General features: G+C 46.4%; 1 protein-coding gene across 8 annotated transcripts in view; it reads right to left on the reverse strand.

The window, feature by feature from the left end:
- Positions 1-16,611, reverse strand: part of EHMT1 (euchromatic histone lysine methyltransferase 1) — a 133,558-nt gene that overhangs the window by 14,051 nt on the left and 102,896 nt on the right. For all 8 annotated transcript variants that reach the window (XM_067308865.1, XM_067308867.1, XM_067308862.1 and 5 more), the window contains 11 exons: positions 16,079-16,243; positions 15,484-15,566; positions 13,958-14,064; positions 11,874-11,996; positions 9,407-9,508; positions 8,488-8,592; positions 5,565-5,719; positions 4,487-4,654; positions 3,953-4,097; positions 2,477-2,554; positions 1,196-1,311 (listed from right to left, as the gene is read on the reverse strand). In XM_067308865.1, coding sequence (XP_067164966.1) covers positions 1,196-1,311; positions 2,477-2,554; positions 3,953-4,097; positions 4,487-4,654; positions 5,565-5,719; positions 8,488-8,592; positions 9,407-9,508; positions 11,874-11,996; positions 13,958-14,064; positions 15,484-15,566; positions 16,079-16,243 — 1,347 coding nt within the window. The remainder of the gene's footprint in view (positions 1-1,195; positions 1,312-2,476; positions 2,555-3,952; positions 4,098-4,486; positions 4,655-5,564; positions 5,720-8,487; positions 8,593-9,406; positions 9,509-11,873; positions 11,997-13,957; positions 14,065-15,483; positions 15,567-16,078; positions 16,244-16,611) is intronic.

Raw genomic sequence — 16,611 nt, forward strand, 5'->3', positions numbered from 1 at the left:
AGCAGAGGGAACGTGGCTCGCTTCTCAGACTCCAGGCTGAGCCGGGTCAGCTTGCCAGATGGAAACGTGTGCGCAGCCGCGCAGAGTTAATTTGGAGCAAATCAGATAAAGGAAGCACTGAAAATGCAGAAGGAGCTCCCATGTGTCACGCTGCAGGCCAAGCACCAGGAGGTTTCCTCGATTCCCCCCGGAGCGACCTCCAGCACAGCTCTGCCAGGCAACTGGCCCTACCACCAGCTTCCTGACAGACCTGCTCTCCTGGGCTCATGGTTGGGTTTCCAACCTTTCCGGTCTTTCACAGAAAAACTTTAGGAAGCAAAAAAAATGCAAAAGCAACAGATCTAATTATACAGCTCCTAAATAAACACCCACATATACACTGGAGGAGCTTGGCAGAGAAAACCAGAGAGGGGTAAAGTTCTGTGCAAACACATCAACCCTTTTTCTAATTTATTTTTAACATTGTAAAATGTCACTGAAACTACAAAGTTTGCAGAAAAGTGTGGTCAGTACTATAAAAAATTTTGAAAAAGTCATTTTTCCAGTAGGATTCTGTAGAAATTGTCCTGTTATATTTACTTTGGAGAAGTTAGCCACTGTATTAAAGATCCAAAACAAAACATTTTAATTTGTAATTTTGCACCAAAATAATAATTGCCTAATCTGCAGCAGTAAGGACAGCAGGTATTCAAGTATCCAGTTCCGAGGGAATCAGGCCAATCATCTGGGAACTTTGAGAAGCTAAGTCTGTGTATGCTGGCCCATATTTCTCATATAAACTTATAAATATTTTCAGAATTAAGGTTTTGGATTTTCTGTTCTCCTGACTATTTTTCCTTCAGAGATCTCCATCTGAAAAGTTGCACGTAGGCTGTTCATGCAAACCCACAAGCCACTTATGTTTTATGGTCAGGCTGACTAAAGAACACCGCAGTTCCCACGCAATGGGGGCAGGGGCAGAGTGGAAATCTTAACTGATCTCATCAACCTGCTTCTGCTTCATTCGCACCAGCAGTGCACGGGAACTCGCTTTGCTTCCCACCACTCTGTGGTGGCACCTGCCCCACTTCTCTCTCATCTTTGGAAGTCCTGGCTTTTGTGGGTTTACAGACAAGCTGAGATGAGAGAGCCAAGAAGCGCTCCAGTTTTGTGTTGTTTTTCCCAAGACAAGCTGCGTTTGGATCCTCCTTCTCACCTGAGCCCATTCTGCACCACCCGGTTCCTACAGGTTCGCCAGCACGAGCACGCGTGATTACACTCAAATATCAGTGGTGGCTCAGCCATGTTGAATTCAGGCAGGAGTCGGCCATCCTGAAGAGGAGATGCATTCAAGACCGGGTTAGTTTTCCGTTCCTGTGACCCTTCCAAACCAGAGGCAGGCCAGAGCAGATTTCCCCCACGCGTAAAACAGGCCAGACAACCATAACGTGGATGCATGCCCCAACCTCCCCAAACACAGTCAGATCTCAACTACTTGAGGAGGCTTTGCTCTGCCTCAACAGTGGCGCATTCATTGCCATCAGAAACAGCTGACAAACAGCAAGAGACTGACTAGATTTTGTTGCCTGGCATCACCCTACACACCAACAAACACCTTATAGTGCTGTGCAAAACCCCAGGGCCATTATTATTACTATTGTTTTGCAATACTGGAGGGGAGAACTGGACATTTAGTCTGTCTCTAAAATAAGGCCTAAACTTCCAGTTTACCTAGTACACCGAAGTTCTGTGAAACACATTTCTTTCCCAAAAAGCCCTCCCAAAAAAAAGCTACAATTCAATTATGCACCAACCACAAAGGATTAAGAAAGTGACAGTCACAGTTCATCATATTTAACGAACTTGGCTTTAAGGGCTCAAATGGTGCAATTGCCTATTAACATGTAAATAAGATGGCTACAAAACAAAGAAAGATGCCAATATTCCCCCTGGGAGAAACTTGCAGAGATTCACAGAACTTCTGATCTTAGTAGAACCTGTCCAAACACTAATCTCAAAGCCTCCCTGGAGGATTCAAGCATATTTACCCACAACAAAGCAGCCTTCTGGCGATATTGCAATTAAAACATATTTATTCTTCCTTCATCAGGAAGGATCATAATAAATAAAAAGCAAGCAAAATCTCCCTACTACCCTCCCTCTGTTTACATATTACAGCATTTCCTATGTTGCTCTGAAATGGAAGCTTATTTCACGCATGGATTATTAAACACTCTCTATCACACGGGTATAATTAATGGCTCAGTTGGCATGACAGTAACACAAACAAGTAACATTAAAAACCTTCTCCGAGTAGGCATTTTGTTGTTGTTTTATCACACATGTCTCGAAGCTGAGACTACAATGTTAGGCATTTTAAAACAAAATGAGGAGTTGTGCAAGGAACTGTGTTTAAGGTACTATTACAAATACTGAATTTTGCAAAATCCAGTTTACAAACATTGGCCTAACCAAACATGAAGTTGTATGTCCTCACCTTATCATACCAGCAACGCATACTGAGTTGGCCACACATGCAGTTACTGGAGGAGCAGTCATCTATACATACACAATACTGAAAGAGATGAAAAAGGGATTAAATCAAAGCCATTCAAGTATAACTGAAAGAGTAACTCCTGTAATTGGGCCAGACAGGAAACTACAGGTCTTCACCTTCTCCTACCTCTTGCTGGAGTGCCTCCCAAGCACCTCCAAAGGAGGCCCTTGCTCTAGCTCATTGGCCAGCAAGATAATCAGCCTTAATGATTCAGTGCCAATGATTTTTACTCATTTCTTTAGTTCTGCATGGACTGAACATCAAAGGATTCCAGCTGGCAGGAAGGGATTGCATACGAAGATGCAGAGCCATCATTTCTCATGGGCAGGAGTCCTCTAGTTCTACTAACCTTCCTCCCTGCCCTGTGAGCTGTGGAGGACAAGAAAAGCTTTGAGAAGGGACCAGAGGTAGGAGATGATGCAATGATACGTCTCATTCATCCCCGGCTGCTTGCCTCTTCCCACATGGGTGCTCCAGCTGGCTTCTTCCCCAGCAGTCCCCAAGCTGACATAGTCCCACCACCAGCTACACAACAGATTGTGGCCATGGGAAGTTCATTCAGCTCCCTGAGAGCTGCACCCAGAGATGGGTCACCCTCATTCTACGCTTTCCCACCTCCGCTTTCACAGCTCGGCCTGTTGAGGACTTTCAGTATCACAATAAAGGTCTTGACCTAGACACTGCAATCACTAGGAAGACAGCATGGGACTGGCCACGGGAGTGAAGGGTTTATGGCAACTGTGTCATTCGGCAGACAGGCTGCTGCATTTTGTCCTACTGAAGCTTTCCAGGGTATGCAGGTTTATGCCTAGCTGACCACCAGGGCAGTGGCACAGTATTCTAGGATGCTGCAGACAGTGACTATCTCCATGGCATCTGAGAAACATCGCAGCAAAAAAAACCATGAGCAACACTGCATTATTACTATCACAGACTACTTCTCCGTTTGCCCTACAGTTTCTGTAATCAGATGGTCTCCAAACAATTCATTAACTCTCTATATCCAGAACAGAGGAAAGGGATAAACGGGAGCCACTCTGGCCAGCACCAGATGGCTGATGCTACATCTACAGCATACAGTCAAACACAAAGGTTAGCTTAAGCGTAGGAAAGGAAGCAAAGCAGAATCCTATCTTCTAGAGCAAGAGCTGGAGGAGTTCAGGAGTAGAACCTAAGTGGAATTTGATGGCAATAGTAGGATTAGACATTCCCACTCTGAATACAGAACCAACTTCTTAATAATATAAAGCAGGGAAGTATCCTGAAATCCCTCTTTTGTCCTAATGCTAACACCCCAAACATCCCCGCTCCGAGAGCTGAAGAGGAACGTCTGATCTCTGAGCACCGCACTACAACATTTCTAAACGCACACACCAGGACAGGAAAAAAAGAACATGTGTACACCCAATCCCTCACCTGTAAATGAGTGATGTTTCTATCAATGTCCATTGGGGAGGTGACACAGTTCTGCGAAACGTATTTGTAGTTGCTAGGACAAGGCTCACTGTCCACTGAGTTGACGCAGGGAATCGGGATCCTCTCGTAACCCCGGGCGATGTCTCTGTCAGTGGGAGAAAGAGAACTGTCACTTTACACAGAAGAAGCACAGCTTCCCCAAACTAGGGACCATTCAAATGCTATCCTGGGGCAGAATTACCGTCTTCAATCACTGAACATTCAAAGCTTGAAAGCAAGTCAGAATAAAACTGAGTCACCATCCTGCCCTACAGAATGTTCTTTGTGCTTCTGAATATTTCCATTTGGACGATGAATTTACAAACCACGCTCTGGTCAGCATGCGTCTAACTCTTGCTAAGCTCAAACTGACCTTCACACCAGTCCCAAAAGCTAAGCATATGCTTACAGTCCTTTCTTAAACCAGGCTCTCAGCCTCTCCCTTGGAAGAGCTGTATTTTTATGACCCACAAGCAAAGCCAGCTGGATTCTCACCTGCTCACTACCTTCTCTATCTGGGCAGGCTTCTCAGTAGATGATTCTTTGAGAGTCTTGTTCATCTGTAGAGCCACCCAGACCTGAGAGTTAAGGCTGGAGCACTGGAGTGGAGTCTCACCCTCCTTGTTCTTTAAAGTAACATCCGAGCCACGGGAAAGAAAGAGACTGCAAAACAGCAACAAAGGATAATCATCCCCAAGAGAAAGTGTGCAAGGGGAAAAAGAGCTGAATCACATTCTCCAGCCAGTCCTTAAGGGACTAGGAAGAATCTGTAATAGTGAATAATCACCTGAGTTTTCTTTATTAGGCATGGTTCACTGGATCCTTCTCCTTGAAGGTGCTGGCAAAAGCAAGAGACTGAAGCTCTAGCACTCAGAGGGCTCAGGGCAAATCTCACCTTGCTTCAGGCATGACAAGTGGCTTGCTGGTAACCAGCCTAACTTCAAACAGACTGGAAACTCTCTCTGGCCAGGAAAGACACGTGTGGGAAAAGTAGGCCAGAAACAGAAGAGTCCCATCGGAAACTGGTATTGGACTTGGCCCTTGTTTATACTCACCAGCTCTTGGGAGTAAACATACCGAATTTACTCATAGCAGTGATCAGAGGAAAAGCCCTGTTACCCTATTACGCCACGTTAGTTGAAAAAAAGCTTTGATCTAGGGTGTCTGACGCCTTTGTGCTGAGACGCCCACGCTAGGCTCAGCCCCTCAAGCCGTCTGCTCAAGACTCCAGGCCTACCCCACACTTTCTTGGTCTTTTTACACCAGCTCTAGTAGCAGGAAGCAATCTTGGAGTGAACGTGAATTAAAGTAACATCCAACTGAAGACCTATTTCTGCTTTGAGAGGAGAGAAAAAGCTTTAGGGCGAGGAAGAATCAGATCTCCAGTACTTCAGACCCACCACACCTAAGAGCAGGGCAGGACAATGGAGAAACACACTCTCCATCCCAATTTTGGTTCGTGTTTAAATGCAAAAGCATTTCAAAGTCTCTCCGGAGCTCGTCAGCCGGCACCCAGGTACAAAGGAGTGACCAGAGGAAGGAAGGGAAGCGGCGAAGCTGGAGCTGTACTTACACAACACACTCATAGCGGTTCTCCCTGGCTGCAATATGCAGGGGTGAGTCTCCGTGAATATTCACTGCATGTAAATCACACTTAGCAGCCAGCAATATCTCCGCTATGTCAACACAGCCAGAAAAAGCAGCCCAGTGCAAACAAATATTTTCCTCCTGGAGGGGAGAAAACAGAGTAGAGGCTGTTTAGTGCATTAAAATCCGATTGCTTTGGGACTTCACCATCTCTCGCTCTACATCTGGGGCATTCAACACGTGCCTTGACTTCTCCCTCACTAGATTGCTCATTCGAGCTGGAACTACAGAGGCGGCAGGGAATTCTCTGCACAGACAAGCGGGGAGTTCTCGCTCCAGCCGCCTCCACGCACGGAGGATGGGGAGGCTGCACACAAAGCAGTCCATCGCTTCCCTTATACATGCAGGCAAGTCGTCTGTCTCTAAGCCACAGAACAATCTGGATCAATCCACAAGAGAGGTGACAGACATGAACAAACACGCTGGAAGAGGCTAGGAGCTGAGCTATCCAGCCCAGACGTGCAGCAAAGCTAGCATGTCTCCCTGCGCTGTAAAATTGAAAAGAGAAAAGAAGAGCCTGCCGAGAAAGAGCAGAACGCAAGCTGTAGGGTATATGAAGGTGCTAGAAAGCGAACCAGCAGCCACAGGGAAAGCAATCAATCCGACTTCAGGCATCTCTTAAATACTGCATGTACTCATCTCTCACTAGCAGCACTAGAAATAGCTGAACACTCATCTTTTTGATAAGAGATATTTTAAGCAATGATACTCTGTTTTTTGTTACAGTGCAATTTGCAGCACACTTTAGAATCCTTCCACATGACAAGCTCTAAAGATGCCGATTAGAACAGTGCGGTGATAGTAATGATCACGTAACTTTTCTTTTTTTTTTAAGGCAAAAACAAAGCACGTCCTTTAGTCATTGCAACTTAACTCAGATCTTTCCTTAAACAGGGAGGCTATTTGCACATACCAGGGAGGTGGGGGTGACCTTCTTCTATAGGGCTTCTGCCTCCCATTACAAAAACATCTAGAGAAAAACCCTAAGCGGTATTATGTACCAATCTAAAGAAAAAAATAGTGGCTTGTACACCAAATGCTGCTGCTCAGACAGGTTACACACACAGCGCACGTCTAGATTCCCCTACTTTGCTCTACATCAACTACTGCCTAACAGCAGCATAATTATAATCAAACGCATTTCTCCCAGAGTAGGATGTTTCTCAGGCCAAGTAACGCTGCTTCTTAATGACTGCAATCAGGAGACACCAAACTGTAACTACAGTAACGGATGTGCGATACATACACCTGCTAAGAGGATATTTTTCTAGGAAGTAAATTGTTGACTGAGATGATTTGATTTCCACCATTTAATGTACGATCTAGTAATTGGTAGCCACGGGTTTCTGGAACAGATCAGACGAGTCGGGCTTTTTCAGAGTCAGCGTTAGGGCTGTGCAGTAATGCAACAACCCAAAAAGCCCCGTCCCACTTTGACTTTTGCTCTTATGAACTGTGCCAGATGAAGACCTGCCTTGGAACTATTCAAGCCACCAAGAAATGGAGGCTCCTCCAGAGAAGGGACTTTCCAGCTAGGGAAGACAACTCCTTGCGAACAGTTGGAGCCATTTCTGAGCACAATGAGATAAACGTGCCAATACCTATTCCTGCCAGCATCCAACAGACACAGAGAGAGGCATTTGGGGAGACAAATACAAACCAGCTGCTTATATCCATTGGATTCAGAAATGGACCAGCAGCCTTGGACAAGAGAACATACTGCCATGGGGCATGCTGGAGCGTGAACTTACGGCGGGTGAGGTACTTCACTGCAAACTCTTTGTGAGCAGAAAGCAGTGAGGTGAGTAACCCCTCATTTATCAAACTATCTCACATCTCCTTCAGGCAAAAGCCTGGAGTAGCTCATCACACCCTGGTTCACGCCCAAGCTTACCTTGTGGGTACTTCTGGGGTTTCAATAACTTTAGAGCCAAAGTGGAAAAAATGAGGAAGATGCTACTAGGAAAAAAGAAAAGCAGCAGTGCTGATATAATGAATCTCCTAAATAGAAGCCTGGATGCTCTCTCCTTTCTTCCCAGTCATCTCCCTTGTTACTGCCTCGTACCTTATCTCTGTCTACTGGAAACAATTCCTCTGAAAACGGCCAGCACAGTAGATGTTCAAAGCTGCTGGGCCAATGAAGCTCCCAGCAGAGTCAGACTCACCTGGAGTCAGACTGCCTAAGGCATGGAGTATTTCCCATTGTAAAGCAGGATTTACAGAGGTGAAGAGCAGGCCAAGAGCAAGCTAAAGCATGCTGAGCTGCTGGCTTGGGCACGCTCTGTCCACGTTGGTGGCTACACACCTATTACACCTAGGAAAAAACAGGCTTGGCATGTTTGCTGGCAGACTAGCTGCAGTACCTGCCCAGTCTATGCAGACTGAACGAGTATGAGCCTGCACTCTCCCAAAGGCACGCCGGATGCCCCTCCTGCACAGCTCAACCCAAGCCCAGGGCACACCGGCCTGTGGACAACGCGGAGCAGGTACGTCTGGCCCTGAGGAGGGTCTGCCCTGCGTCCGAGTGACAGCTCAGGCACAGCCAGGTGGATTAGCAGCAGCTAGGCAAAGAGCTAACTACAAACCGTGGCACGAGCTACAGGATCTTTAGGTGCTATGCCGGAAGAGCTGGAGCGAAAGGCCTTCTTACCAACTCGTAAGGCTTCTTCCTAGAACATGGGGGAATATTCTCCCACCAGACACTGTTCACTCGCCGCCCCTAAACAACCTGTGTCAAGGGACCACTGTGCCTCCCTGCACTGAGCCTGCAAACCGCGTTCTTGGCCTCATTTGATTTTTAAACAGCGATTATGGATTATTTCTGAAATGGATTCCAGGAAGAACCTCACATTGTCTCGAATGTTAATGTCCGACCCCTTCGCAAGCAGCAGCTTCACCAGCTCAATATGCTTGTATTCAGTGGCCCAGATCATAGGCGTCCAGCCTCCGTCGTCCTGGGGAGGGAAAGGAGAGGGTGAGACACACAGAATAGGCAAGATGGTCTCTTGTTGAGTACCACAAGCCCCTTGGCAGCCACAGCAGGCTGCACCTTGCTTAAGAGCCACAGACCCCTTCCCTCCCCTCCTCCAACTCATCACACTCTTGCACTTTACACTGCTGCAGAGAAAGGTCCCTCAGGGTCCTGCAGAGCCCAGCACGATTTGAACCAAAACACTTCAGCAGACTCTGAGTTTATTTGCAGCTCAACACACTGCCAATGGATCTCCAGGGTGTTCAAATACAGCTGACTGACCAAAAGGCACAACGAACATCCAGCTTATGTAAAAGCTCGTATAAAAGATCACTGAGCAGCCCGGGGGAGCTGGCCTTCCCCCAGAATGAGCAATACCTAAGACAGCATTGCCTCACCCCGTAGCAGCGGATCACCTCTATGACGGCTTGCCACCTCAGTGCCAGGCTAGACCCCGGTCCCCAAAGCAGGTCAGCAATCTCACCCCTCTGCTAGAAGGCAGGGCAGCTACCCAAGGACCCTGGAGAAACAGGCTCCATAGTCAGATTCAGGGTCAAGGAGAAACTGCAAATGGAGGCACATGGAAGGCAAGTTTCCATGAGGTCAGTAGAGGGGAATGCCTTCTCTGGCGAGGCAGAATGGGACTGGACGCTCATGGCACTGTCAGCCTACAACTTTCCTCAGATTCTCCCAGCAGCAGGATTGCATTTGAGTAACCACTGTCTAGACAGCATCCTGACCCTGACAGGTTCCTGACCCAAGAAAAGCAGCTTCTGTGACCTGTAGAAAGTCTTTACCTGGCAGTTGACATCCATCTGCCCATTGGAGAGAAGGTACTGAACTACATCGTAGTGCCCCTTCTTGGCAGCCAAGTGCAGACACGTGGAACCCTCCGCGTCCTGGACACAATCACAGAACAAACGTTCAGGGAACATCACCTCTCAGCACTTCTCACGTCCACGCAACAATAATGATGCTTAGCAACATCAGAGAGACAAGTTCACGGCCACAGCAGAGGACTCCAAAAGCCTCCGGCCTGCTGCCACACGGTTAGAGAGCAGCTGCAGCCAACACCAGCCCTGAGCGTAGGGAGCGTTACACAAAGCTCAGACATGCGACCAGCGCTGAGCAGGAAGAGGAAAGAGCAAAGATCACGGGAAGAGGTTCCTTTGCCAAGCCTGGGGAGGGAGCACCCCATCCCTGGCTGATGGACCCTCTGTGGCTGCGGTGCATGCTGGAGATCCAAGGGGAGAGAGGAATTCCTCTACGGAGGCAGGGCCTGCAGTGGGCACTGCACTTCACATCAGAAAAGCAGCCTTTTTTCTACCCAAAATGCTACGTTTACACAGGTTTTGCTGTGTTTGTTAGCATGTGCGCTTATCCCAGCACCGATGCTCCGCGCAAGCAGTGGAGCGCAGGGGTGCGCTGCACAGGGACAGAAGGGCGAAGTCCCCAACACGCCTGCACTCATGTACTGAGATAAAGGATAAAACACAATAGTGAAGGCTGAAAAGAAAAATGCCTTTGGGAGCTCTGAATACAGGCTGGTGTAGATGGACAGGCTGGGGCTCTGAGTCGTGATGGAGACACTCCCACACTAACACCAAAAATCTTGGCTGGAGTCTGATTTTTATCAGACATTTATATCCTAAGAGCTTAGCATATAGGAAGGCCCAAAGACCAGGAAATAAAAGCAGGAAATGAGAGACTGGAAAACAATGCGATCGCTCTGTTTCGGACATTGCTCCAAGCAGAGAGGGAGCAACTCACTGAGCAAGGACGGAAAGTTTCAGGTCAGGGATTATACTCAGTGAGCTCCTTGCGGCAAACACGGGGTTTCTACTCTCCCTTAAATGCCAGACACACATTTGAATAATGTCACGGCTTTCCCCTTAGACCAGTATGAGACAAGGGCAGCTTCTCAACCCTCCGGAGAGCAGGCGTATTTTAAAATGAAGTTCCTGAGTGGGGCTATTATGTCCTACTAACAGGATCAGCACCTTCATCTCAGGGGTTTGAGAAGCCTCCACCCCTCATCCTGCTGTTCTCACTGTCCCCATCCACCCAACAGTCCTGTTGCTCCAGGTTGGGGACAGAACATACTCAGCAGTCAACTTTCTGGTTTTTCAGAGAAAGGGCTGGAGCCGATTTTATACTGCAATGTTGCTACTTTCAAAAGATGACTAATTTGCTACAAGAAACTGATTAACATAATAAACTAGTCTAGACTTCAGAAGTTATTACAGATCTCAGGCTTCTAATTTGCTTTTGCAAGCTCAGAATTTTTTCCTTCCCTGTACCCTCATAAAGGAAAAATCTCTTTTCTCTTTGACTTGAATAAATCAGGTGAGAGACGTCTGGGTTGCTCCAGGATGCTCAGGACAGTGGCTAGCGTGAACCTGCAGGTGTTTGTCCTTTCCCCCTTCCCGGCAAGGAACCAGTCTCCTGAGGAACTCTCCAAGGCTCATGGGGGGACTGCATTTAATAGCTCGTGCAATCCTCCTGGCCCCAGCCCGCTCCTCAGCGAACAGAGCATCCCATCCCTGCTGCTGTTCTCCCCAGCAATACCAGAGGAGTGAGCCAAGAGGGGCAGGTTGTAACAATACAAAGTTCACGCAGGGAGGGTTCCTGTACTCCAAATAGCATCTGATTTATGGGACTAATAAACGACTGGTGTATTTTCCAAGACTGCAAAGCAACCACAGCATGTTAAAGGCAAACAGACAGCTGCATTTTATTGTATTTGTTTAAATTAAAGGGTAGAGAGTTTAAAGACGGTGTCCAATTTTGTCACTGCAGTGTGATTGCAAAAAACCACACATCAGGCCTTTGGAAAGCAAAGCTTCCTCCGTCATTTTTGCTGGCTTTGCAAGCACCTAATTACCAGCACATTTTAAAATGTCACCCCCAAAATCTCATTAGAGTATGTAGAGAAGGAAGCCTTGAAATCAGTGAACTCCAAAATCATTGCAATGGTTTTGTGACACTAATATCTAGAGACTCCATATGGGATCAAATGCCTGCTACGTTGGGTGCTGTAAACTGATGGAGCAAGTGCCAGCACTTGCCCCAAACTGCTCACAGCTAGCCCACTGGATCATTAAAATGACACTACCAACAACCACAGCCTTTCCAAGCCTTCGCGCCCAAGACGAGTGCATCTCCCCTCTTCCTGTGCACTTCCACCCAAGACTTAAAACCTCTCAAGAAATAAACAGCTGAGAGAGGCTCCTCCAGGGGAAAAGATAAGGAATAAACTGCTACCTTAGGATCTACTAGCGCTCCAGCCTTGATAAGGTATTTCACAGTTTCCAGATGGTTGTTTTCTGCTGCTTCCATCAGCGGAGTCCTCTGGTCCTCTGAGCAGGTGTCTATATTAGCACCAGCCTGTTAAGAGGCCAAGGCAGATACAAGAACAATTACAATCATTACTGTTTAGCAGAGGAAGGATGTGGGAATATAGATTTAGCAGCAGGTTGTTTCTGAAATTTAGCCATATAAAGCAGGAAAGGAAAAGAAAAACAAAACAGGAAAGAAGGCAGTCGAACTTCACCTCTTCCGGAAAGCAATACACACTGCTTGCCCTGTCTCCTGCCTTCAACAGCCAATAACCAGGGCATAATGAAGCTAACTGCTGGTGTGAAACAGCTCTTGCTATTAATTCATTCTGGACTGCTGCTTTCCGGATATTGTACGTGCAACACTTCTGAAAAATCAACCTCCTCCTTATTCCAGAAGCTCTGTTTTCCTGGATATATCATTTCTACAGACGTGAGGAACAAAACAACCAGTTCTTCCCACTGACACAAGCAGTTGGAACAACTTGTTGGTGGCAGCCGAGGCAGGAGTTCTAAAAAAAAAAGTTCTGGCGATTGGCTATTTCTGTTGAAAACAATGATAACATTTCTCCAGTCTTCCCTGAGAATACATTTAGTTCAATGTGGAGTGCCTTGGACAAAAATCTTATTCTTTTCCAAAACACTACTGTGTCAAGCATCTTGACTGCTTTAACTGTTTGGTTTAGCTCAGTAACTCACACAACACTTAAAAAACACAAGAAAATATCAAACCCTCTGCTTCAGAGGCAGCACAACTCTTGGCAGGTTGAGCGTGCGTCTGTGTGCGAAGCAAAGACCTGTTTACAGCACCAACATGCTGACTCAGGCTCACCTGGCATGAGGAGATGGCCCCATTGCTTCCAGGTGCCTCCCACTGAATGCATTTGTTTGGATTACTTTTAAATAGCTGCAACAATTCAGGCCAGAGAAGAGGCATTTCAAGTTTAACGAGCTGGGACATTCCCAGCCAAATACTGCGCAATTGCAGTAGCCAGACATCAGGGAACAGACCAGAAGATGAAGGATCTTGGAAAGAAACTAACTCTTCCGATACTCAATTCAAATCGCTTGTAACCTCTTGCAAATCATGCAAGTCATTCCATTGTCTTCACATGCGGCGACTCTGAAGGGTGAAAGCAGCAGCTGGCCCATAGCTACGTCTTCAAGTAGCACTTCAAACTCTGATTCTGAATGCCCAAACCAGCATCTCAGCAGGCTCATTTTCAGAGATCGAGAAAGTGGCAATATCGCTAAGTCCCTTTAAGGATTCCCAGTCACACTGGGCAAACAAAACCTACTGCCAGTCACTCATGATGATGTATGGCAATACAAAAATACGTAAATAAATTTTCAGAATCTTTTAAAAGCCTTTTCTTTCATACCACTTTGGAGCAGGTTCAGCAAGAACACCCCTACTTTTTCTGACTGTCTTCTCTTATTCAAACTGACTCGAGTCCAAATCTCGGACAGTAAGCCATACGTACGTCTTTCTTTCTCTCATTTTGACCTGCAGGATATTTACACCGTAAAGGAGAATCCTGCTGGGGTTGCTTAGTTTTTGACAGAAGAGGAAGATGGAGTCTATTAGCAGGCATGCTCCAGAGCCTAACCACCTTCATTACAAAGAGTAACTTTGGCAGCAGCTTGCAGATCACCTGCAGGCTGCCAGTGGACAGCTCGTGCTGGCACATCTGGCAGCGTACTAAACTGCCGGATGTGTTAGGCATATAAGTTCCCACGCGCTCCACGGTGCCCTACATCAATGCTTTGCACGCTCACTGTGTGGACAGTGAAGCTCACTTGGAGAACAGCCTAGAAAGCTTCAGTCACGTCATCCAAGTCTTCACGCTACTCTCTACCTCTCCACCCTCAGCACACTCTGAGAATGAAGAAGTTTTTATAGGAGGGACGTTTCAGGGTTAACTTCCAAGTGTTCTTCAGTCATGCGGGGCAAGAGACCAAAAACCATAGAAAGCTGTTTGTCCCAAAAAACGTTAAGTGGAGACAAACCTGAATCAGCATATGGCAGATGTCCACGTGGCCAGACTCGGCGGCAGCATGAAGAGGGGTTCTCTTACTCTGATGCTCCATTTTAAAATTAGGGTCAATTCCATCCACTGAAAAACAGAACAGAAACACTTTCAACCACAGTTCAAAGATTAGAGAAAAATGTAACAGGAGAACTCAAAGGTCTCAGCTAAAGGCTTTTAAAGGAGTTGTTCCCAGCCCACATTCAGCACTTCTCATGACTCACTACACACCCAAATAATAAAGCCCTCAGGGTAGTCTGATGGACATTCGATACGCAGCAGTCCTCAAACCAAGGACTTCAGAAACAACACGGAATTTACTACCTTTAAGGCACTACAATTTCTACCAGAACTTTGTAGTGAAATCCACAGTGTGATGACCCATCTAGAGAACAAAAAAACAACCACTACTTTTGTAGAGCTCAGGCAGGTATCTGCTGTTTGTTAGCGCAAAGGCCATCTCCATCTCCCTCAGATTTGCAATTTCCAATTACTCATAGCAACAAAAACAATCAACAACGGAGAAGGATAAAAACAAAACATTTGCTGCTTTGGAAGCTGGAAAAAATGAGGAGTCAGTACCACCTGGCCTGTTCTGCCTCAGGACCAATATTAGCTGCTTTTAGTATTAGTGACCCTCTTCGTATCCCTGTGAATACAGGGCTCCAAAGTGGATGGAGCTACTCCAATTACCACCAGCTAGGGATCTGGCCAGCAATTCTCACAGCTGTGCAGAGACTGACAGATGATGATGACAGCCAGACAAAGATGTCTGGGCATGATAATATGTTGCATATGAAGCTATAGTTAAACACCAATGAATAACATTTTTGTGCTATTAAAGACACAAACAATGAAGCTATCACTCGCTAGAAGAAAAAAGAAGATTTTGATAAGCAGAAAAAAAACAGAAAATGTCCAAAAAAAACATACTGCAAAGTACTGGAGCGAAAAGAAAACGATCGCAAGGAAATGCTGTGTCCTTCAAACGGGGAGATTCCTTGGGAATATTTGTTGATAAAAGAAATCCCAGCAGTTCAAAGTCATCTGGTGACAGACCCCCCAAAAAGCCACATGTATTTAAGCCTTATGTACTGAAGATCTCTTCCTTTCTGCTCTCTTGCTGATGGGTCCTAACTTAAACACACTCCCATCTTTTTACATCCCTATTGGATGCACAAACCCAACTATCCCACTACATGGAGAGGCAAAGTCCTGTCAGACTAGAAAATCACGTGTAGGTCACTTGAGGACGGAAGACAGCATCTCTGGCTGAAACTGTGTCCAAATGCAGAAGCAAGTTGGGAGCAAGTCCACGTTTCAGGGAAAGATGAAGCCATTTCAAATGACACGTTACTTGCAAAAGTGTCTTTCTCCTCCAACATCACTCACAAGGGGCAATGGGAATACGACGTGCTGCCATGCTGGGAACTGGACTCCGGCAACTGTCTAGCAGGAGCTGGGAGTACTGCCAAACACACAATGTCCTGGGAAAGAGCCACTTACCCAACATAAGCAGGACTTTTTGCAGTTCTCCTTGCCTAGCAGAGAAGTACAACTGCTTCGGATGGAACCGTAACTTCTTGGGTCTGTAAGAGTGGGGAAAGAGGTGTAACTAACACTCACTGAAGAACATTCCCAGCATTTTACCACACCCCACTACTACCCCATGCGCATGGCAAACTCTGTTCCTAGGGTACAGCTCCAGAATGCCAGCAAAACCCAAGAATATCAGCTCTCCAGAAGGGTACCTTCAGACTTGCAGCTCAAACCATGACAGACTTGTTCTGTCAAGGGCTGTATCTACTCGGTAGTGCTAATTAACAAATTCTGGATTTTAATACTGCGAATGGGAATTCCTAGCAGTTACAGCTGCGATTGGAGGGCCAGTGAAAAACTAATTCCTCCAGACAAATCAGTAAGACATTTAGAGCTGTAACTGTTCTCTTGAATCAGTAATCTGTTGGGGGTGATGAATGACTGAAGTGAACAAAAATACTCTGGGTCTAAGGGGGGCCAAAATCCAAAGAGACTACATCTCAGTTTTCTCTAGGTCAAGCAGCTGTGCTAGAACTGGAGAGATGCAGAGGCCTTTTCTTACTTTTCAGAATCCAGGGCAATCAGGGCACTTTCCAAAGTTTCTTTAACTGGTCCCTGGGTGAGGCTAGTAGTGGGCTTTGGAAAAACTGAAGACCCAGCCATGTCAAACACCTCAGCAGCTGAACTTTCTGGCTTATCTTCCTCTGACAACCGCGTTCCAGTGCCACTGAAGTGAAGAAGTGAGAGACAGCCAAAGCATAACCATTAAAAATAGACAAGAGTATGTATATCTTATGCCAAAGAAGGAAAGGAAATGGGTTTTAAATGCAGATAGCTTAAGCAAATTTGCAACACAAACCAATATATTTTACAGCCTTTTCGGTAAGAACTTGCCCCGAACAGCAGTTGCACTGCCCTCTGATTACATTTAGATGTACCCTGTGCAACTGGAAATGTAGGAAAATAGGGCTGAGCGCACTGTCACACTTACTGCAAGTCATAAACGCCATCAAAACAAGATCAGATCACATGGAAGGTCAAAGCACTTCTCAGAAAACAGCTCAACAGAGGGATGGCTTGATTTTTGTTTTCCTC

The sequence above is a fragment of the Apteryx mantelli genome, chromosome 21, assembly GCF_036417845.1.
Source record: "Apteryx mantelli isolate bAptMan1 chromosome 21, bAptMan1.hap1, whole genome shotgun sequence".
In the NCBI taxonomy this organism is placed as follows: Eukaryota; Metazoa; Chordata; class Aves; order Apterygiformes; family Apterygidae; genus Apteryx; species Apteryx mantelli.